This window comes from Spermophilus citellus, assembly GCF_964194105.1.
Source record: "Spermophilus citellus genome assembly, chromosome: 8".
In the NCBI taxonomy this organism is placed as follows: domain Eukaryota; kingdom Metazoa; phylum Chordata; class Mammalia; order Rodentia; family Sciuridae; genus Spermophilus; species Spermophilus citellus.
This window is the reverse complement of record NC_138189.1, coordinates 98,852,673-98,875,178: the sequence shown is the minus strand read 5'-3', so window position 1 is coordinate 98,875,178 and position 22,506 is coordinate 98,852,673. Positions and strand designations below refer to the sequence as shown.

Below are 22,506 nucleotides of genomic sequence, written 5' to 3'. Positions count from 1 at the left end.
ATTCAAAGGCACTGCAGAATATTAGTAATGTGGTATGCAACAGAATAAAATATTAACTGTCCCAAACCTCCACTTCCCCCTTCAAAAAGGAAAGAAAGTAGCTTTGATCCGCTTTTTAGTGCATAACTGTGGTGAAGTCATTGGTTATTAATATTTTTAAAAGCTTTGCCCAAGGACACAATGCCACCAAAACATATTATTAGCAACATATTGAATAATTTAAAATGTGTCAATAAAGTTGGCCAGTGCAATGCATGGAATCTAATTTGAGGACCTTCCCCTTGGATTCTTTTTGACATTTTAGGTTAGAAGGGAGGGAAAAATCACAACCTGGTGACCTTTCTGTCACACACTTAGGCTAAAACATAATTTTTATCAGCTTGTAAATTTTCTTCTGAATCTTCTTGTGTCATTCAGCTCAATGGAGACTCTCAGGCAAAAATACAGCGGATTCTCCGGTTGATTTCTGGTGGTGGATTGTCCATAACTGGGTCGCACATCTTGTGTGGAGACTTCCTCTTCAGTGGTCACACAGTTGTGCTGACACTTACATATTTGTTCATCAAAGAATGTAAGTAATAGCTCATTCCCATGTAATTGATTGTTGTAGCAGAGGGGTCCCTTGGCTCTGAAATGGATGGGAGAGCCCTTATTCTATTAGGGTTAATAGCTATGAAAAACACAGATGTAAATACTTTGTGTGTGTGTGTGTGTGTGTGTGTGTGTGTTATCATTTCAACTAAGTATTTGTGACCACCAAAGTCTTAAAACCTGGCTATGGCTTCTCTCTAACACTTAGCATGCTTCCCAAACAACTCAAGGTATGAAAAGCTTTATTAATATTGGAACTAAGAACAGAAACATTAAATTTATTGCAAAAAGAATTAGTCCATTCTAAATCCAAAAGTAAATAAACTTTGAATTATTTGTCTGACCCTTCCATTCCATGATTCTAGGGAGTTCCTTCATTTCCCCCCTTAAACCATTTCTGAGTCCCACTTCATTCCATCATTTTCTCGCCACTCTATGTTTTACTAGACATCTTATCTTGATGGAAGGTTTTGCCAGTTCCAATCATTTTCTTCTTAAGAGGAAACCTGGAGGCAAGAACTTGAGATCTGTTTTCATATTTATATAGTCATTTTCCATTATACAGAATCCTTGTGTTTCTAGTAGCTTTCATTGATGAAATAATGTCTTATTCATTGTCAGGTCACAATTTTGTAGATTCCTGAGGTTGGGCCCATTTGGGCCCATCATCTCAGAGTCCTTTTGAAATGGTGATACCTCTTCCTTCATGTATACAAGGCTGCTCGGTGTTCACCTTCATCTTTAGATCCAAGATGCCTCCTGCCTAGTGTTCTTAGAAGTACATCTCAGTTCTCTTCACTCAGCCTGAAGAAAAAGAGTCTCTGTAAATAGAGACCTCCCCTCCCCCCCCCACCGCCCCTTTCTCACTCTTTCCTCCTCTCTTGGCCTTTCATTAATCCAAATAGGTTTAGCTAAGTGTGGGGTCTTTGTCATGCTTGCTTTGAAGGCCTAGGGCCTTCTGTACCTCTCCCTTATTTCCACTCACTCTATGGTATATGGTGAGGGTGGGGGGAACCAGGGTCCGTGGCTAAATCTCGCTATACACCAATATCAGGGGATAGACTCTTGAAATTTAATCATTATATTCTAATACCTAATTTTTGGTTCCAGAAATGCATTGTTTATATTTCTAACTCTAAATTTTGCCAGGGGAAGTTCCACCTGTATATAAGAAGTTATTTTCTAACTCACAGTTTTATTTCGTTTGTAGGACCTTCTCTCTAATTTGAAATCAAAAGGAACTTATGAAAGAGGATGGGGTGGGGAGGATTAGAAGGGTCAGAGCAAAGGCCCTGTGAGTTGAAAACCACAAAATAATGAAGAGAAAACATCCCAGGAGACTTAAGGCCAGTTTTCCAAAATAACTGAGGAACAAGTGATATTAACACTAGTAGCATAGAGGTGATACTACTACTTCTAGGCCAAGCACTATTCTGAGCCCTTGATGCAAATTAACTCATTTAATCCTTGCAACAGGAGGTACTGTTTCCCCCCAGTCTTTCTTCTTAAGCACAGAGAAAGCCACATGACTGTGGTCCTGGACCACAGCCAGAATTTGGAGGATCAGGTGTTCAGACTCAAGTCGACTGACCCTAGAGATTCTGGTCTTCATTTCTTGGCTTTGTTTAGGATTTTAGGAAATTTGAGTTATCTGATCTTATAGAATTGCCAAGGAATAGTCTACCTATCTATAAACAAGGTATATTTTTCATTATTGTTCGGTTTTTAACCTCAGAGCCTGTCAACTTGTAGTTAACTTTCTCTTTGATGAAGGTCACCCAATATGTAGAAATATTTTTCTCCCAAGACATCCATCAGCTGGGGTTTTAAAAGTTGTGTGAGTTTACATGTAGCATGTAAAGGATTATATTCTGCTTTTCTCCACTTTGGGGGGAGACGTAAAATGGCAAATCTGTAATACTACAAACTCCAATTCATAACCAGTTCTGTATATAAACAGGGTCTTCCATGTTTGTGCCTGTTTCTTTGTGATTAGGGAAAACAGTCACTTTCTAAATTACACCATGTGTTGTTGTTCTGAGGAAGTAGAGGTTCCAGTGGTTTCTTTGAAAAGTCTGCTTCTAGAATGACATGCATCATTTATGTATGTTTTGCTCTCCTGCCTTTTAATCAGCTTGGACTCTTGTTTGCTCTCTTGTGATGAGTGGATTTAAATTTAGTTGTGAGACCAAATGAAAAGGTGGGACCAGGACCATTTTGTGGTTTAACAAAAGAGGGCTTTACACAATTGTGCAAATATTATCAGTGGGACCTAGACTCCTTATAAAATTTGCCTGGAGAAATCAGCCATGCTCTTAACCCCAAATGTCTGGCTACGAAAGATCATTGTCATTTTTAACCTTGCCACCACTCCAAATCCACTGTCATTATTATTCAGTGCCCAGGATGTTCAAGATCCCACATAGACAGTGAAGTCAGTTACAATCTATGTCACCATCTTTTTAAAAAAAATATTTTTTAGTTGTGCATGGACTCATTATCTTTATTTTGTTTATTTACTTTTATGTGGTGCTGAGGATCGAACCCAGTGCCTCACACATGGGAGGCAAGCACTTTGCTGCTGAGCCACACCCCAGCCACCTGTGTCACCATCTTTTAGCTCCATGTTATGGGTAGAGTGGAGAACAAAGAGGATTACCATTTTGTCATTTTTATTTTAAAATACCTTTGGGAGAAACAGGGATCAGCCAATGTTCTGAATTCATGAGTAGTGGTCCTGCTGCAGTGGTAGCATCATAGAAAAATGTTAGGGTTTCCAGCTATTCTTAAAACCTCACTTTCAGTTCAAGAGTAGTAAAATGACCATTCAAGTTACTTCATTTTTCCTTATCTACTTCAGCTTTCCATTTTGTGACCACCCCCCAAAAATAATGCAAAATGGCTCTGGTTTGCCTGAACATTTTGAGCTGTTCATAAATACCCGGTAATCAGGGAAGGTTGGCATGAGACCTTAGGAAGACTGGGGTTTGTGATGCTGCAGGATGAGCATTTAGCATCTATATGTCCTGTCCAGTTTTCATCTGCTGAGCCTAACAGATCAACAGTGGGCTTGGATCTGACCCCCTCAGGCCCTAAGACTAAAGTCTCTCTCAGCATTAAAATTCACACCAGGCATGGTGTGGCGCATGCCTCAAATCCCAGCAACTCAGGAGGCTGAGGCAGGAAGAACATCAACTTAGCAAGGCCCTAAGCAACTCAGTGAGAACCCTGTCTCTAAATAAAATACAAAAAGGGCTGGGGATGAGGCTCAGTGGTTAAGCACCCCTGGGTTCAATCCCCAGTACCAAAAAATAAAATAAAATAAAATAAAATTTGAAAATTCTGGGTTTCTTTGAGTTACCTTGGAGAACTTGGTTGTACAGTGAAGCAAGTGAATAAATAGCACATCCAAAACTAGAAAATCAGACGTTCAAATGCAAATATGTTTACTTTCCCTTTCTGTTCTACCTGGTACCAAAAGAGCAACAGCTATTTTATCACAGAGATTTTGTATTTAAGTGATGACTGACTTGGTGTTTCATCTGAAGTTCTAGGAATGCAGCCTTTTGCTAGTCAACCATTCTTCTACACTGGAAAGAAAATGTCAGCTGAGAATATAAAAAAGTTTAAATAGAGAATAAATTTCAGTTTATTGGATTATTAAACTTTTATTGTGAGCCAATAAAGCTTTAAAATAGAAAAAGAAAGAAATGAAACAGATGACCAAGTAATTAGAGATGAATAGGTTCCATTTGTGCCTGTCATTAACATTTGGGTGAGAAGTCCCACCCTGTTTAACCCACCAATTCTGCAGTTCTCTCTAACAGCTAATCCATGGAATGAATGACTAAGTGGTCTCACCAGGAAGGCTAAAAATCTATAAGTGAATGGGCAAGACTCCTAAGGTTTTCATAGGGAACAGTGCTTCACAGTGCTGTTGTCGATAACAGTATGAAATTGCCAAGAGTCAAGTTATTGCTTGCTACAGGGCCACTCCCTGTTCCACCCCAGACACACAAGGGAGAAACAAAAGTACATTTATAACCTGAAATTTCCCCTGCTTTGACATTTTCCCCTTATTTTCATGAATGAGCACCTTTTCTTTTGACACCTGCTGCTTCTCTTTCCAGCATGGTTACTTATGTGAGCCAGGAGAAGCCAATTCCAGCCAACCTCATAAGAAATCCATTCTCTTCCCTATTAAACAGCTTATTAGCAGAGGGCAAGGCCTCGAATATCTATTGTTATGAGCCACTGCCTTCCCCTCACAGTGAATGACAGTTATACCTGTTCTACCCATGGTCTGTCCCCACCACCACCGCCCCTACCTCCTCCCCCTGCCCAGTCCTATCTGAGCAAATCCTGGATGGTTCATAGTGACTCATATGGGTCAGTTTTCTCCTTTTAGTAATTTCCCAATCCTAGATTATTTTACTCCAGGTAATTAGGACAGCTTATAATCATTAATCTCTGGGGGCTGCAGGTGTGGTTCAGTAATAGAGCATTTGCTTAGCATAAGCAAGACCCTGGGTCCAATCCCCAGCTCCACGATAGATCGATTGATAGATAGATAGATAGATAGATAGATAGACAGACAGACAAAATCATCTCTGGGAATCTCATTAACTCTATAATTTTTCCACTGTCCAGATTCGCCTCGTCATTTCTGGTGGTATCATTTAATCTGCTGGCTCCTGAGTGCCGCCGGGATCATCTGCATTCTTGTAGCGCATGAACACTACACTGTTGATGTGATCATTGCTTATTATATCACAACACGGCTCTTTTGGTGGTACCATTCAATGGCCAATGAAAAGGTGAGAGCAGTGACGATCCTCGGATGGTTTCTTTTCTTGAAATTCAGAGGACCCCTTTCATACTGTGGGGTTTGAGAGAGCTTCATGGGAATAACTGCTGGCCCCACCCAGATGTGGGGTTCAACAGTCCACTTATACTTAGAGCCACACCTGCTTCTTAATAGGAAGCCAAATAACTTCACAAATAGAAAGGCCATGTAAAGGTAGAAATGCTGTAAAATCACAGAGCACATTGTGGTGTTTTAGTAATTCAGCTGATTTATACTGGAATTGAAGAGAGAGATGTACTAGATTAAAATTTAGGACCCATCTCTGTACAAGTATCATGGGACAGCCTGGTACCTGCTCTATTCTCAAAGCACATAAATTAATTTTTAGAAAGAGAGCCAGCCATGGTTTTTTTCTTTTTTAATCAGGCAAAATAAATATCTTGTGAGTTACTGGCTTTGGTACATCTCTGGATGACTGGTACCCTCTGGCTTCCCTTCTTCTCCTTCCTTATTAATTTCTGCTTCTTCCTATTCCCAGGGGGAACTGTTCTTTCTTCTCCTATTCATTCTTGCAGAGCTTCTAGAAAGCTTTCCCTAACTCCTCTCTCCCAATGGTCCAAGGTAGATCTGATCCTCCACTGCTCTTTTTCAAGTTTTGATGTAGTTTTTTGGTGTAATAGAGTTGGTCTGCAACTCCCAACACCTTGACTTACTTATCTCTGAATAAACTTCGCAGTATTTCTCAGTACATACAATGTTTAGAAAATTTGTGAGTGATCGATATGTCATTCTGGAAAAACCTGCATCCATCTCTTGGTGTCCACTGATAAATACCTTTTCTCCGCATTCCTTTATTTCTTCTTGTAGTTCTCTCTCCTATTCTGTAGTTTACTGTTTCCTTGTTCCTTCTTAACACTTCCTTCTAGATGCCTCTTCACACTACCAAATCAAACTTTTCGCCTTTCCTCTTCAATATGTTCAACCTTCTGAGCTCTAGTAGAGGCAGCTAGATGTGACACTCACACAGTCTAGAAATCATTACTACTGAATACCATTCCCAAGTCTCCCTTCTTACTGAAATTATAGGCAGAAGAAATGGCATGTGCCTCAAACAGGAAAAGGTGCTTTGGTATGTTGAGGACTAGAGTCACAGCAGAGTTGAGGAAAGGGGGTAACAGCAGTTACTGCCATGGGATACAGACTCGGCCTCCCCTGTTAAGTTACAATGAATGACCATTTAATTAATAAAAAAGTTAGGGGACGAATCATGAAAGACGTCTCATTTCACTTTTTTCCTCCCCTTTGCAGAACTTGAAAGTCTCTTCACAGACTAATTTCTTATCTCGAGCATGGTGGTTCCCCATCTTTTATTTTTTTGAAAAAAATGTACAAGGCTCAATTCCTTGCTGCTTCTCCTGGCCACTGTCTTGGCCTCCTGGCTGCTTCAAGTCATCATGCAAAAAGTATTCACGGGTCCAAAAGATTGGTGAGGATAACGAGAAGTCTACCTGAGGATCCAGAGGCACCAGCTCTTACACCAAAAGAGTTTTCATGCTGCAACCAAAGGTATAGCTTTGTTTTTATTTTAGGAAAACAGACTGGTAAATGAAGACGTGGACCAAATTTTGTGTAAATGATTGGAAAGATGAACAAAGTATTACTTTTTGACTGTTTTCTTTTTTAATTCAGCCTGAGAAAGATATATTTTCCTGCACTCTTCATTCATTGGAGACAAGCCCCCATCCTGGGATTTTACTAGTGAGCTTGTTAAAGAGGTGCCAAAGAACATATTACCCATTTTCTTATTCTTTCGCCACTAAAATCTTCTACTTCAGCATTCTTTCAGGATATTTTTTTCCTCCCAGGGTCAGAAGAATTTGTTAATGTTTTGAATAAAATGTCTGGATGTATACAGCCACTGTGTAAATAGAGTAGCCTAATGTTGAAAGTAGTTTTTAGCATTAGGCTTTGGGTGGGGAGGGCAGTCCATGGCTGCGAGTCACATTTGGGTGCACTTTTGCTTCTACCCTGTCGCAGGGAAGGTTGGGGGGAGTCTAGGAATGCGCTCTGCTGCTACCACCCTATGCACTATGTATCACTTTTAGTCCTACGTTTTTAACTGACAATTTTATCTTTTTTATTTTAAAAGGTGATCCAAGGAAATATAAAAGTATTTGACACACCCACAGATTTTACACATGTGTAAATATTTCACTTTAAAATATCTATGGCAGATACACAGGAAGCAGGGGGTTCCTTCTGCTAAGGAATGGCCCTCATGCACACACTTAGATGCAGCCTGACTGGCAGATTTGCATCTGGGACCCCAGGGATGTCAACTGCGCCAGCACAGGCTGGAAACATGCATGTGTGAACAGGTGCTCACACCCCTTGGGGAACAAGTATGTATTTCCCTTCCAGCTCAGGTGCTGGGGTAAAGTCTGTTTTAAGGTTCCTAATTGGAACCCCAAAAGATATCTGGGCACATTTCATTAAAAATTATTTATTCCTAGTTGCATTGTACTTTATGGAAAAAACAAGACAGAGCCTGAAGGTTTAATGTACCTTTACCTTTTATCAACAGCCTCAGCTCCCATACACTCTTCCTGAGAACATGTACCACCACTGAGTAATTTGACTTTTACCCTGTGAAAATTAATACATGGTGCTGTACTTTAATATGCTTTTGGAATCAACTTGTTAGACAGGCACAGCTACATGGAAAAAGAGGGATAATTGTTTCTAAATTTCATTGAGTTGATGCAAAACAGGTGGATTTTAAAAATCTGATCAGAGACTTAATACTATCAGATTTAGTGCTTTAATTACTGCTATTGAAATTTTTGGATAATTCTTGGCTTAAATTCTTAACTAATTAAAGGTCAATTTGTAAGACTTCTAGTAAACTTAGAAAATATTCTATGAGGGCAGAGGTAGGATAGGCCAGTAGATTGGGATGAGGCAGTTACAAGTATATTAAAGGTGAAATTTCCTCTTACACGGGAAACATCTCTAAATTTATCATTATACACTAGTCAGCCTTGATTATACAAAATTGGCCATTAAATTGCTTGAGAAAAGCACAATATAGATCTGTTCAGAGAGGTCATTATCCTTTGGTGCTAAAATTCTGTGTAGTTTTCAGAGTGGTTTTTTTTTCCCCTCCTCTATGTAATAGAAGAATCACTAAAGGAAAAGTGGTTGAATTCAAAGACCAGGAGAAGGCTCTCTAATCTGGTTATTTTAAATAAGAATTAAAACCTTAAACATCTTGGCAGATTTTGAAACACAAGGATTTTTTTCCAGTATTTTTATTATATAAAATGATAATAAACATATGCCTTGTGTGTTTAGACATCATTCTATGTAATTTTTGCTTAAGTGTATCTATTAAATATTGCCAATTGTGATAGCACAAGGTGTTCCGCTTGAAAACACTGATTTTAAATTCCATTGTCTGATTAGGAGGAAAATCATCAGACACTAAAGCCTAGATACTGCTCCCTGAGCCTCTAATTCAAATAAAACAATCTAATGTCCCTTAGAGCCTCACTCATCTGTGTCTTGGATAACCCACTTTTCTCCAATTGAATAAGGAAAAGTGCTTAAGCTTTAAAAATCCGTATGTATTGATTATTGGACACCTTTGAAACAGTAAGCCTCACACTTATATCAAGTAATTCACTTTTTAAAAAAATAATATCTTCACCTTCTCAAGAACTTAATAAACACCCATGACCCAGGGTGTGGACACTACTGCTCCCATGTAGTCTACACAAGATGTGTCATAGCTTTCTGACAGGTGCTGAGGGAGAATGTGGATTGAAAATAAAGGGTGGGGGTCGTTCAGAGATTCAAGATGGGAAAAGAAGAGAAATAGTGAAACTCATTGACATGTGGGAAAGCAAACATGGGATTTACCCCAACATGCTACTCTGAGATAGATAGGAAACAAACAATTATGATCTTGTGAAACAGCAAATTTTTGCAACATCTTTTCTTTGCCAGTGAAGATTCACATCTTATCCATTATCCATGTTTTTGTAAGCCTGTGCTCCTGTTGAAACCTTTTCTTGTAATTTAGTCCCTCTATGAAATAGCTATAATAGATAATGCCTATAAATTATGCTATACCTTTTCCTAAATTCTTTCCAATGGAAATGAAGTTCTCTCAGATTCTAGTTTTCAAGCTCCTCCACTAGATCTGAAAAGAAAGCATTCTTCCCCCAGTTCCATCTGAATAAATGACAAATTTGTCATTTAATTAACCGGCATCTTGGGAAACAAGTTTTGCTGTGGAAGACAGGCTATTTGGAGACTAAGCTTGAAAGCTGTTTTGTGGGTGACGTGGCATTAGGGTCACTAGGGGGTTTTTGCTGTATTACCAGCGCCCCCTTGTGGCTATAGGTTGTATGTCTTGGAAAGCAGAGGTCACTTTATAGTGTGTATTTTTGTTTTTAAAGGCATTTGTTTTTCAATTTTTGCCAACTGAAACTATGGGGGGAAAGTTATTTTAGAGACATTTCAAGCCCTTCCCACTTGTAAAATGTGCTCAGATTATAGGAAGCTGCAATTTGAATCTTTCATCCATATGATCAAAGGAAATTTGCAGACCATTTTTACCTCTAGCTACACAATCATTAATGTCTCCCTTTATAACTACCTACACTTTTGTTTACTTTGAAACCCCAAGTCAGCTGTCTTTCTTATTTTTTAAAATTTACATGCTCAAACTCGTAAGTTTCCTTTGTATTTGAAAGCTCACATCCTGTTCCTTGAATATTTTGAACATTTCATTTACTGTTGTTGTTTTAATTTTGTACTGTAAAACTGATTAAACACTTAAGCCGGTCTTAACGCACTCACCTCTGTAGTGTAAGGAAGTGTGAGAAGGAATTTCTTAATAAATGAGTTTACATCTTTTAAATCAAGCATATTATAAGTTATGTGTAATGTGTGGAAGGCTTTTCTATTTTTATGTATAAAGATTCTTCATATTTGTGTTTTTAATGTCATTGTGTTGCAATAATTTAACTCCTTTGACCCAGTTGCTGAAAATATTGCTTTTATGAAGAAGTGCTCTTGACTTCATTATCCAAACACTGCAAATCATGTCAAAGGTACCCAAAGATAAGTCTTTACAAATAGACACCTTGTAAGTTCTGAGTTATTTTTACTTAATAACTATATTTGTGTTCTAAATGAATCATGAAAGAAGAGTGCTGTCTTGTGGAATTATTTTAAATTGTCCTTTAAAAGAAAAACTATAAACATAAGCTAATCTAGTTGCCAAGTTGGAATTTATTATTTAATTTACCTCCTATGCAATGATTAATGCTGCAAAATGTATGGTTATGTTACAGTATATTCACAAAAGAAATATTATTACAAGGTTTTGAGGGGTAGCCAGTTGCATTCTTTTGGAAATTTACTGTACTATTTCAATGTGTTAAGTGCCTTGTTGTAAAGTAAAATTTTAAGTCTAGAACTCATTATTTTCCTGACATATATTTTCATTATGATATCTACTGTATGCTATTGAATAGTTTGTTAATCAAATATGTAAATTTCAGAAACTGTTATCTCCTACCCACCAGTACCTTAATCATTGATCTATCATATGAGATTTGAATTCAGGTTCTTTTTTCTTTTATTTTCTTTTTCCTTTTTTCTTTCTTTCTTTTTTTTTAATGAGAGGAAATTTTTGTTGTTGTGTTTAGAAATATTTTCCATGCTTGTGCTTTTGTATTTGTAAAAAAAAAAAAACACACATTTCAGGAGGAAGTTAGAAGTTATAACTACTGTTTATACTTCTAAAAGTACCGTCTTACATTTGCATTTTAAGTGCCTAATTGTTAGTTAAACTAATTTATGTTTCTATTCAAAAGAGGATTTGTGTACTTGGTTTTTAATCCCTTTGGTTTTGCTTTAAAGAGCCTATACTTTGTATTTATCCAATAAACCACAGTGACATCAACAGTCTTTTCAAAATTAGTATTACTGTTTCTTTCAATTTAACAGAATGTGTTCTTATATTTATTTAGTAGTAAAGTACTTAATAAAACCACCAGAGGGTTATTTTCTTCTAGCACTATTTTAAAAATAAGGTGACAACCTCCAGTTAATGGAACCACGAGTCAACTGCACAGTATTATTTTTCCTGCCGTTAAATTTAAAATAAAAAATAAGGTACAACAATATAAGTTCATTTATGGAAAAAAATAGTTACATGCTCTATGATTCTGATTTTCTGTTTACAAATGGGCAAAAATCATTAATTCTTTAAAGAAAGCAGAGTCCTGTCGCTCATTTCTGAAAGAAATGTCTCCTTGTGCCTCCACCAAGCGATCTGAGGTCAGTGCCCTCTGAATTCCTTAGTCTTTGCCAAAGCAGGTTGCAGGGTGTTATTTTTAGACCCCTTGATGAATGATGAGAGCATGACCCCTACCCAAAAGTCAGTTAGTGAAAGTAGTTCAATGGGTCAAAGGGAGTAGGATAAGATACTGAGGTTCAAAGATCAGGGATTATTGAATATAGATATTATCTGGAAATGATAGAGAAAAGTAAAGTTTTTCCACCACATCCACCCAGGCCTGGGATAGAAAGCTCATCATGCCTAAGTCCTGTCCTTTTTGAAACATTGCATGCTGATTTTGCTGGCCACGGCCCCAGACTGCCCTTATGCCCTTGTCTAGAATGTGTTGTACGAGAGGCTAATGTGAACTCTTGCTCTTCCTACAGGGGACCGGGCAGCTCTTATTAATTGGTGGATTCATTCTGGGTTCCATTGTTCTCTTTATATGAAAACTTTTGATGCCCCTCCTATGAGAGGGTAAAAATCTCTAGACATTTTTAAAATGGCAATTCTCTTTTTTAAGCTAATTCCAATTAATGAATCAGTAGGCAACTCTACACCCAGTTAAAGTGGCATTTTGAATCATAATAATGGTGAGTAAGATTTGTAAGTAATAACTACTTTAAAACAAAAATAAGAATGATTGGTAGGACCTGGGTACGGTGGTACATGGCTGTAATCCCAGTGACGCCAGAGGCTGAAGCAGGAGGATCTCAAGCAATTTAGCCATACCCTGTCTCAAATTTTTAAAAATAAACAAAAAGGATTGGGGAATCTAGCTCGGTGGAAAAGCACTCCTGAGTTCAATCCCCAGTACCAAAAAATAAAAAAGAATGGTTGGCAGGAAAAATTGATCACCGTACATGCATGGTTGAGACTTCACAGTTGTTGATTTTACAATCAGGGTGTGGTGGTGTGTCCAAGTCTTGACCAGTGTTGGACATGCTAAGAGTAGGTAAAAGATTTTAACTAGTATCACTAAAAGGTAATTCCTCCATCCCATCCCCACCATGTTTGAAGATGGAAAAGCAACATCTATATGCATGTTTTATCTATGGATATAGATTTTTAGGTTAAAGATGCTTACATCTTGAACTCAGAAAGAGCCTTCATTCTATCTGAATGATAATGTCATGCCATTTAGAGGGGATTGCAAGTTTTGATGATATTTCATCTTCTTCAGTATTTTTAATCTCCTCCAGAGAGATAGGAAGATAGGAACTAAACTTGTTCACTAGCTTCTTGAGTTCCACTGTGTGTCATACCAGAGTTGCTGATAAATACAATTCCTGACATCAAGAGGTGAATGTACTGTAAAATTCACCTATAAGTAAGTTAGAACTTTAAAAAATTAAATTACTGGCTGGACATAGTGGCACACACCTGTAATCCCAGCTGCTCAGAAGGCTGAGGCAGGAGGATCACAGATTTGAGGCTAGCCTTAGCAATTAGGGTGACCCTGCCTCAAAAAGGGCTGGTTTTAGCTTAGTAGTAGAATACCCCTGGGCTTAATCCCCAGTACTACAAAACAGCAACAAGAACAACAAACCTCAATTGCATAAAATATGGTATCTTGGGTTTGCAAGATTAAGAAAACATTGGAGAGGGCCTTGATGACTAGGTATTCTGAAGAACTAGAAGCTGATTACTTTTTTGGATACATTGCCACTTATTTTGCCATTTTTGTTTTATATTTACTATTTTAGCAGAGAACTGCAGTAGAATAGTAAGGTTTTACTTACTACTTGAGATACCAGGTTTTATTTCATCTAAATGCTGGGAGAAGCAACCAGCTATGGGCCCTGAGCATTTATACCAACACATTTTTTTGCTGAGTCTGCCAAGAGTGCATGACCCTGATGATTGTTACCCAGGCTGTTGTGCTTGCAGGGATCCATCTTGAGGGATTAGGTAGCATATTGCCCAAAATAAAGAGGCTTGTTTCTGTTTAACACAATAAAATCGCAAACTCAATGTTTCTCTACTGATTGGCAAACCCACTACATGTGTGGCATCTGTCTTAATCCCTCCAAGTCACCTCTCTCCATGAGATTTGGGGAACAAGGGAATTCAAAGCAACCATGCTGACATTTCAGCTACTGCTGTGCTGAGTTAGAAGTCCTTTGTCTGTGACCTAGGAGTCTTGTTGTATCTTCTCCCAGTACCCATGAAAAAGGAATAGGTAAGTAAAGTCATAGAAGCTTCACAAATCTTAACACCTAACATTTCATTTTCTTCTAATAAAGTACATAAGAATATCAGAAGTGTAAAATTGGGTTGCTCACTAATGTAAATTAGAACAGTAATGGATTAGGTGCTACCATGAGTACATACGTAGTGCCCATTTAATTCAAGTGGCATGTTTAATAAGGCACAGCATTTTACAGTTCATGCTTGACATACATTCTTTCATCTTCATAAAACCTTATGAAGTAAGTGAGGCAAGGGGTGGTGACCCCATTTCAAGAGATGAAAGGGTTCGTAAGTGTTGGAGCTGAAACTTGAGTTTTGTTTTCACTGAAGATAACTAATTGCCTCCCTGTCATAATTACACTCTCACAGTTTGTTTCTTGCAATTCAATTTTCCACATTTCAAAAGGGAGAAAGCTGGCTCCCAATTCAAAAGGGAACACAAGAGAATTTGCACGTGTTTTAAGTTCATAAGCTTGTTAGTATAAAGCAAATTCATTGTCAGTGAAATTTAATGTCACAAATTCAAGCTTCTATTTCCAAAGGTCTTATTCTACCTACCTTTCCCTTATTTTACACACTGATAATCTGAATTGTGTTGCTCTGTCTCCCCAGAAACTTCCAGAAATATGAGTGATGCATTCCTGATGTGGAATTTTTTTTTCTAATAAAACAGTTAATTCAATAAAATAATCTATCTCACTCTATCCCTGCTGCCTTGGACTATGGAAAGAATGGTCACTTTGCCCCAGTGTCAAGTAGCTATATCTAATCCATCACAGTAGAGCCATGTGTCTGTTACCATATTGTACTAGCAACAAAGTTTCCATATTTCAGCAGTAACTAACCAGTGAGCTGACTTTTGAATTAGGAAGGTAGTAAAAATAAGTGTCTAAAATTTATTTTGATAAATAACAACCTTTTAAAGAAAAGTGTTGAGAAACCTGCTGCTGAAACTATTTAAAATGAAATTGACTGGGCTGGGTGGGTAGCTCAGTGGTAAAACACTTTCCTAGCATGTGTGAGACCCTGACTTCAGTCCCTGGCATTGGAGTCGGGAGGGAGGAAGGCAGACAGGTAGGCAGGAAAAAGGATTTACCTAAGGTGACAACAACACCACCACACAGAAAGCAATGACGTTTTGAGTTGGTTCTAACAAATGACAAACCTCTGATTTGGGTATGTTACTATTGATTGTGCAGAAATAAAAAGGGTTATAAGAGAACAGTGAACAATTTATAGTAACAAACAGGACATTCTAGATGGAATGGACACATTTGTAGAAACAAAATCTATCCATACTGAATCAGGAAGAAATAGAAAATTTAAATACATCTATAGCTACTATTATGGTTTGGATGTGAGGTGTCCCTGAAAAGCTCACGTGTGAGATAATGCAAGAAGGTTCAGAGGACAAATGATTGAGTTTTTAGAGTCTTAACTCAATCAGTGATCTAATCCCCTGATGGGATTAATTGAATGGTAACTGTAGGTGGGTAGGGTGTGGCTGGAGGAAGTGGGCATGGAACGGTACCATTTTTTATCTGGTGAGTGGAATCTATCTCTTTGCTTTCTGACCATCATGTGAGCTTCTCCCCTCCACCACACTCTTCCACCACGATGTTCAGCCTCACCTCAAGCCCTGAGGAATAGAGCTGGCTGTCTGTGCACTGACACCTCTGAAACCCTGAGCCCTCAATAAACTTTTCCTCCTACAATTGTTCTGGTCAGATCTTTTAGTCACCATAGTGAAAAAGCTGACTAAAACAACCACTGAAGAGTTTGAACCAGTAGCCAAAAACTTCCCAGCAAAGAAAAACCCCAAACCATATTTTCATTTGTCAATTCCACCAAACGTTTAAAGAGGAATTAATATCAATCTTCAAACTCCTCCAGAAAATTAAAGGGCAGAGAACACTTCCAAACTCATTTTAAGAGTTCAGAATTATTCTATATTAAAGCCAATAAAGATACTACTTTTTAAAAACTTCAGATTATCCCATATAAATACTAACACAAAACTCTCAACAAAATACTAGCAATCTGAATTCAGCATATATTGAAAGGAGTAGATACATAGCCAAGTGGGATTTATTCCTGGAGTACAAGGAAGATTCAACATATCAAAATCAATCAATGTAATACATTAACAGAATGAAGTAAGAAAAAAAACACAGTCATCTCAGTTGATGCAGAAAAAAAAAATTTCTTACAAAATTTAACAATCTTTTATGATTGAAAACACTAAACCAGGAATAAACAGAAACAATTTCAACACAATAAAGGTCATACATGAAAAAGGTGTGGCTGACATTATACTCAGTGTAGACTGAGGGCTTTTCCTCTTAAACAAGAACAAGGTAAGAAAGTCCACTTCACTTTGTTTCAGCATAGTATTGGAAGTTCCAGCCAGAGTAATTAATCAAGAAAAAGGAATAAAAACATTGAAATTCAAAGGAAAGAAGTAAAATTAACTTTGCAAATGGCATGCTCTTAGTACTTGGAGTTTCCTCTGTGTGGAAGTCTCCTGGACATCTACAGGCCTTCCTGTGTGTGATCAGCTCTCTATTCCAGAGAGAACTTTCCTGAACTGCCTATATAAAATAGCAACTCTCGCTGGGCACGGTGGTGCACACCTCTAATCCCAGTGGTTTAGGATGCTGAGGCAGGAGGAACCAAGTTTAAAGCTAGCCTTAGCAAAAAGTTGGGCACTAAGCAACTCAGTGAGAATCCTGTTTCTAAATAAAATACAAAATAGGACTGGGGATGTGGTGCAGTGGTCAAGTGCCCCTGAGTTCAATCCCCAGTAACCCCGGCAAAAAAAAAAAGATGGCAACTCTCCCCCGCACACAGAGCATTGCTGCCGTCTCCTTTTTGTGCTTTATTTCACTCATAATATTGCCAACTGATACATTAAACATTCATTCACCTGTCATCTGTCTTCTCCTACTTAAAGTAAGCTCCTTGAAGAGCAAGCACTTATTTTTCTTCACATAATATCCCCAGTGCTGAGAACAGTTTGTGATAATTGGGGCTCAGTATATGTGTATTGATGAACGATTCCATTCAGTGAAATACCAGACAGTGGTTAAAAGGACATGAAGCATGGCAAGATTCTCAAAATACACTGAAATCAATGGAAAAGGGCAGGTTGGTGAACCCAAAGCTAAGAAATCTGAAAGGATATATTATACTTTTCATTAGGTAGTATACTTTTCATTCTGCAGAGATAGAAGGTCAAAGTTATGTGTGTGTGTGTTCACTTTGTTTTATATTTCAACAAGAAATGTGCCAGTTCTTCTTGGTATTTATCCTACTGAAATAATCAAACATTTAAATATCTATATAGATATTTTTCCTAATAACAAAACACTTGAAAATAGGGTCAACAACCAAGAATCTGATAAATTTTGAAATAGTCTTAAACGTTTAACAGCCTAAATTTTTTAAAAATGATCTAGCCAAAAGGCCAAGAAGCAATGGATGAGATAATTTACAATCCATATATCGGCAAATAACAGCCTGCAGGCTAAGCCCAGATGCTCCCTCTTGTTAAAGGTTTTCCTGGAGTAGAGCCATGCTCATTTTTTTCCTTATTGTCAACGGTTGCTTTCCTGCACCCACAGTGTTGTGGAGTTCACAGACCATAATGGCCCACAAAGCTCAAAATATTTTCTTTCTGGCCCTTTCCAAGAAAAGGGTGCTTATCTCTAGACAACAATATAGAAGTTTCAAACAGTTTGTGGGAGAACAACATGGGAAATGTTCATGATATCTCTTTATTCACATATTAACAGATATATAAACATTTTAAATAGAAATATTTGTGATGATTAAATATATGCATTCCAGGCTGGAAATATGTATGCATATTAAGTTACAAAGATTCCCCTTGTATGGTAAGAATAAAAAGGTGATATTATTTCCTACTTTAAAATGTTCTGTATATTCAATTTTTCTACAAAAACTTAATATTTTAAAAATCAGAGTGAAATATTTACTTTAAAATATCTAGTTTTCTGGAGTGTCCCTGAGACACTTCAATCTGTTTGTTACATTTCACAATGTTATACACATCCTTTAGTTAATAATGAAGTTATATTTTAAAAGTTAAATTGTAGGGCTTTACTATTGTCTTCAATTTAACTAAAGAGTATTAAAGTCACCTAAGGAATAAATGCAAACTGAATGATAACACCAATGGTAACGATTTCTTAAAGTTCAAAATGAGCCCAAGGTATATTTTATTGAAAAATAAAACTAATTTGAACCTTAAATAAGTGAATGAATAAAATATCAGTTTTCTTTGAATATGTTCTTGCCTAAAGAATAGGTGAATTTTCAATGTCCTTTCTAAAATGTGAGTCTTAACAACACTTGGAAAAGAGCCTTCATAATTAGGCACAGGGCCAAGTCTCATCTCCAGAACCAGGAAGTAGCAGCCCTGTGCTAGCTTTGTTGAAGCAACTGGCTTATATATTACCTTGTACATACTATTTTTTCAATTTGATTGGCTAAGCATGTTATTTTAACCAAAGGCCAGATTCAAAGTGCTGCAAATCCACATAAGCAGGAGAATGTTAGGGACTGAAGGACATAGAACATGTGTATTAAACCCCTAATTTCACCAAGTAAAAAGAACCAAAGTCAGAACTTTAATGATATGCCTGTGGCAACCCAATTAGATTTGGACAGAGGTCCCTTGTGGTTTCTATGATGGTTTCTGCATAATAAATGGGGAGAAATAGGAATTTCAGCAAGGCTTAGGTGTACACAAAAATAAAATGTGGAGAATCAGTAACATTTACAACCAGGGGAATTAAGAGAATGTTATTTTTTAAGAGGAATGTATCTCTTTAATGACATTTTTTTCATTTTTCTTTATTTACATACTAAACCACTAATCGCTATTGTCACTTTAACAACATACATGTGGGCACCCACCTCACAATAGGTACATCTCATAAACCAAAACCATTGTCTTCTTACTTCACCATGTCTTTTTTCTCCAAAATACTGGTTTCTATTTATTATTTTTTATTTGTTTTATGGAGATATAATTTATTTATTTATAGTAAAATGCACACTTCGATTTTGACAAGTGCATACACCCAAGTAACCAATAACTGATCAAAATGTAGAATGTTCCTACCACCCCAGGAAAAGTTCTCCTATTCCCTTCCTGTCAGTCAACTTTCTGTTCTGATTTGTATCACCATAGGTTAGTTTTTCCTGCTCTAGAACTTTATATAAATGCAGTTATTCAGTATGTACTCTTTTTTGGTATGGCTTTTTTGTAATTTTTTTCAGTTGTAGATGGACACAATATCTTTATTTTATTTTTTGATTTATCTTTATGTGGTGCTGAGTATCGAATCCAGTGCCTCGAATGTGCTAGGCAAGTGCTCTACCACTGAGCTACAACCCCAGCCCGGGTGTATTCACTGAGTGTATGTCTTAAGATTCATCCATGCTGTGGAGTCTACCATAGTGTACCCCTTTTTATTGGAAAGGAGCAGTTTATTGAATAAATATACCAGTTTCCCTCTCTCCTGACCCCCTCTTTTGTTGTAGAGCACTTGGACCATTTCTGGTTTGAAATTCAGAAAAAAAAATTCCCAATCCTGGCACTATTTTGTCCAAATAAAAAAGTTTCAGGAATTGGATTCTGTTACCTTTGAGATTCCACCTTCCATTAATAGACAGGTACTTCAAGGGCTCCCTTCCTGTCATGTCTTTTGCAGCTACCACAGAACATACGTGTAACCAAGTGGGTGGAGGGTAATGAGGGTAATATTGAAGATGGGTAAGTGTATTAATTCAGCACTTGAAGGCATAAATGCTAAGTATAGGAAATAATGCCCTGTGCAGTCTCACAATCTGATCTCAGACATGGTTCATAAAACTTCAAGGAGTGGGGGAAAATGTCAGTGATAGCACCAATCTGTTGAATTTAAGGTATCAGGCCCAATAATAACTACTATAATTATAGCTTGTACCTAATTCACTATTAATAAAATGCTAGATATTGTGATGATTATTTCACTTGAGCTTTATGCTTAACATAGATACATTTATTACCTCAGTTTCAGGTAAGGAACTTGGGAGGATGGAGAGTTTACATACTTGAAGAAGTGCATATCCATATATATAAATAGAAGACATTCAGGTATATGTAAAGCAAATCATGAGAACTGAAAGGATATGAAGGCGTCAATTATTTTTATTTTGTCATTTTTTATATCTTTATTTTGTTTACTTATTTTTATGTGGTGCTGAGGATAGAATCCAGTGCCTCATACATGCAAGGCAAGTGCTCTACAGCTGAGCCACAACCCCAGACCCTATTTTATCATTTTTATTGGTGCATTTTTATAATAATACATAATAGTGGGATTTGTTATTACAGTCTCACACATGCACATGAAGGGGTTAATTTTTAAATGGTCAGTGGGATTATACAACCAAGTAGTATGAATAAATAACACTTCTCCTTTTTTAGCATTTTGCAAACACTTCATAATCCATAAACCCTCTCTGTTCGCATTCACTGACTCTGCAAGAATGTGGTGAGTGGCATGTACCTCCCAGGGAATTACAAACCAGCTGGACAATTGTAGTTTTACAAATGGGGTAATTTAACACCACTCTTGATAACAAAATAAAAAGTACTTAGATGTTTTAGTTATACAGTTACTAACAGTTCTGGCCCAAATCCATGTAAATCCAGAAGGATTTCAGTAGGAAAGTGACTAGTTTAAAATGTCTTGGGGGGCTCAATAAAATGATTGTTTTGTTAAAGTTTTATCGTCTTTCTTGCTGTCTATCCCTACCCCAAAGATCTTTTTTTTTAATTCTCTTCCTATACTGTTACTGATCGTTATTGTATTTTTCTATCTAAAAAAGAGAAGATAGAGCAGGAAATATTCTTCCCCTGGCAAGAATTCCCTGAATGCAATTTGGTGAAATTCATCCCTGAGAAGCACCCTCATGTATGGGTTACCCACAGCATTAAGAGGAACAATATAGCTTCCTGCACTGTTCTAGGGCTGAGACTGGTGGTTAAGAACAGAAAGCAATTTCCTCACAGTTCTGGATGCTGGAAGTTAAAGATCAAGGCATTGGCAGGCTTGGTTTCTTCTGCAGTCTCCCTACCTTCTTGCTGACCTCATATAGTCTTCCTCTGTGTCTCTGTCCTAGCCTCTTCTTCATACAAGGACACTAGTCATATTGGATCAACGTTCACGCATATGAACACATATGACCTCATTTTAACTTTTACCTCTGTTATCAAGCCTTTCTCCAAATACAGTCACATTCTGAGGTACTGAGGGTTAGTTCTTCAGCTTATGAATTGGGGTGAGAACACACAATCCAACCCATGACACTTCCTCTCTGCCTCACAGAGCTGTTAAACTAACAAAAGTAAGAGAATATTTAGAAAAACGTGTGCAGTAGTAATATCACAAGAATAAGGTTGTTAGTGTTGGTAAATGAGGTATAGCTTCAAATAGTTTAAAATTATTTGTGAATTGCTTGTAAGAAAAGACTGAGTGGCCACTACTATAGAGAGCAGGGCTATGAAAAAATGAGATCCTATGTTGAAGATCATATCTGAAGACAGTTTAGATTTTTAAAATTCTTTTAGATATTAAAAGAACATGAAAAGTAACCTAACAATTAATGGCTAGTTACAGAAGATGCAAGGTGTGTTTTTGTTTTTTAGGGGACACAACTCCAAGCTTAACTTAGGAAAAACAGGTTAAAAAAAATAGTGTGAGAACAGAGTGGTCTGGAAATTGAACATATCTTACTGGAATCACTTGTTTATAGAAACAAAATAGAATGGACCATGGACGGAAGAGAGCTCATTATGCTCCTGTCACACCTTTCTAAGTGCAGGGCGATCGAACTTTTAGTGTATGGAGAAGGAAAAGGATCAAAATATTGGTCTAACAGAACAACTCTATGACCAATCTAAGAGAAACTACAGGGTTCGGTCTGTTAGAAGAAGGAAAGGGAAGCACCCCCGAGCCATTATCAAGAGAGACTGAAGAAAGACTTTGTTTTTAAAATATTACGCAATTTATATTTTAAATTGCAACCACAGCATTTCAGGTTTGGTCTAAGGCCAATCACAATACTGTCACCTTCCGCAACCGATTGCTTTTGTTTTTATATTACAAGTTCTTAAATCCTCCAAGCAAATTCTTTTCATATTCTCAGAATAAAGTATTCTGCTTGTCCCAGGTCACACGCAGAAACAAACGCGAGAACCTGTTTGAATTTATGTATTCAGCAGACAAGATGAGGGATGCAGACGAGATGAGTGATACACACACACACACACACACACACTCACACACACAAACACACCGACAGTGCGTCAGTTAGTGCCTAAGGTCGTGTTGCAGCATCCTAGTTTCAGGGGCTGTCACCATCAAGCCCGACCTAAACACGGGGTGAAACTTTGGGACAAATCAGAAGGCGCGACCAGTTCACCCGCCGACCTCCTCTCCAGGCTCCGCTCGAGCGCCGCTGATTGGAGGAGGCGGGGAGAATG

At 37.5% G+C, this 22,506-nt stretch overlaps 1 protein-coding gene across 4 annotated transcripts in view; it reads left to right on the top strand.

The window, feature by feature from the left end:
- SGMS2 (sphingomyelin synthase 2) overlaps positions 1 to 11,364 on the top strand; it is an 87,164-nt gene extending 75,800 nt beyond the window's left edge. For all 4 annotated transcript variants that reach the window (XM_081304932.1, XM_081304934.1, XM_081304933.1 and 1 more), the window contains 3 exons: positions 418 to 571; positions 5,242 to 5,408; positions 6,707 to 11,364. In XM_081304932.1, the coding sequence (XP_081161058.1) occupies positions 418 to 571; positions 5,242 to 5,408; positions 6,707 to 6,910 (525 nt within the window). In that variant the 3' untranslated portion in view covers positions 6,911 to 11,364. The remainder of the gene's footprint in view (positions 1 to 417; positions 572 to 5,241; positions 5,409 to 6,706) is intronic.
- Positions 11,365 to 22,506: the final 11,142 nt, after the last annotated feature.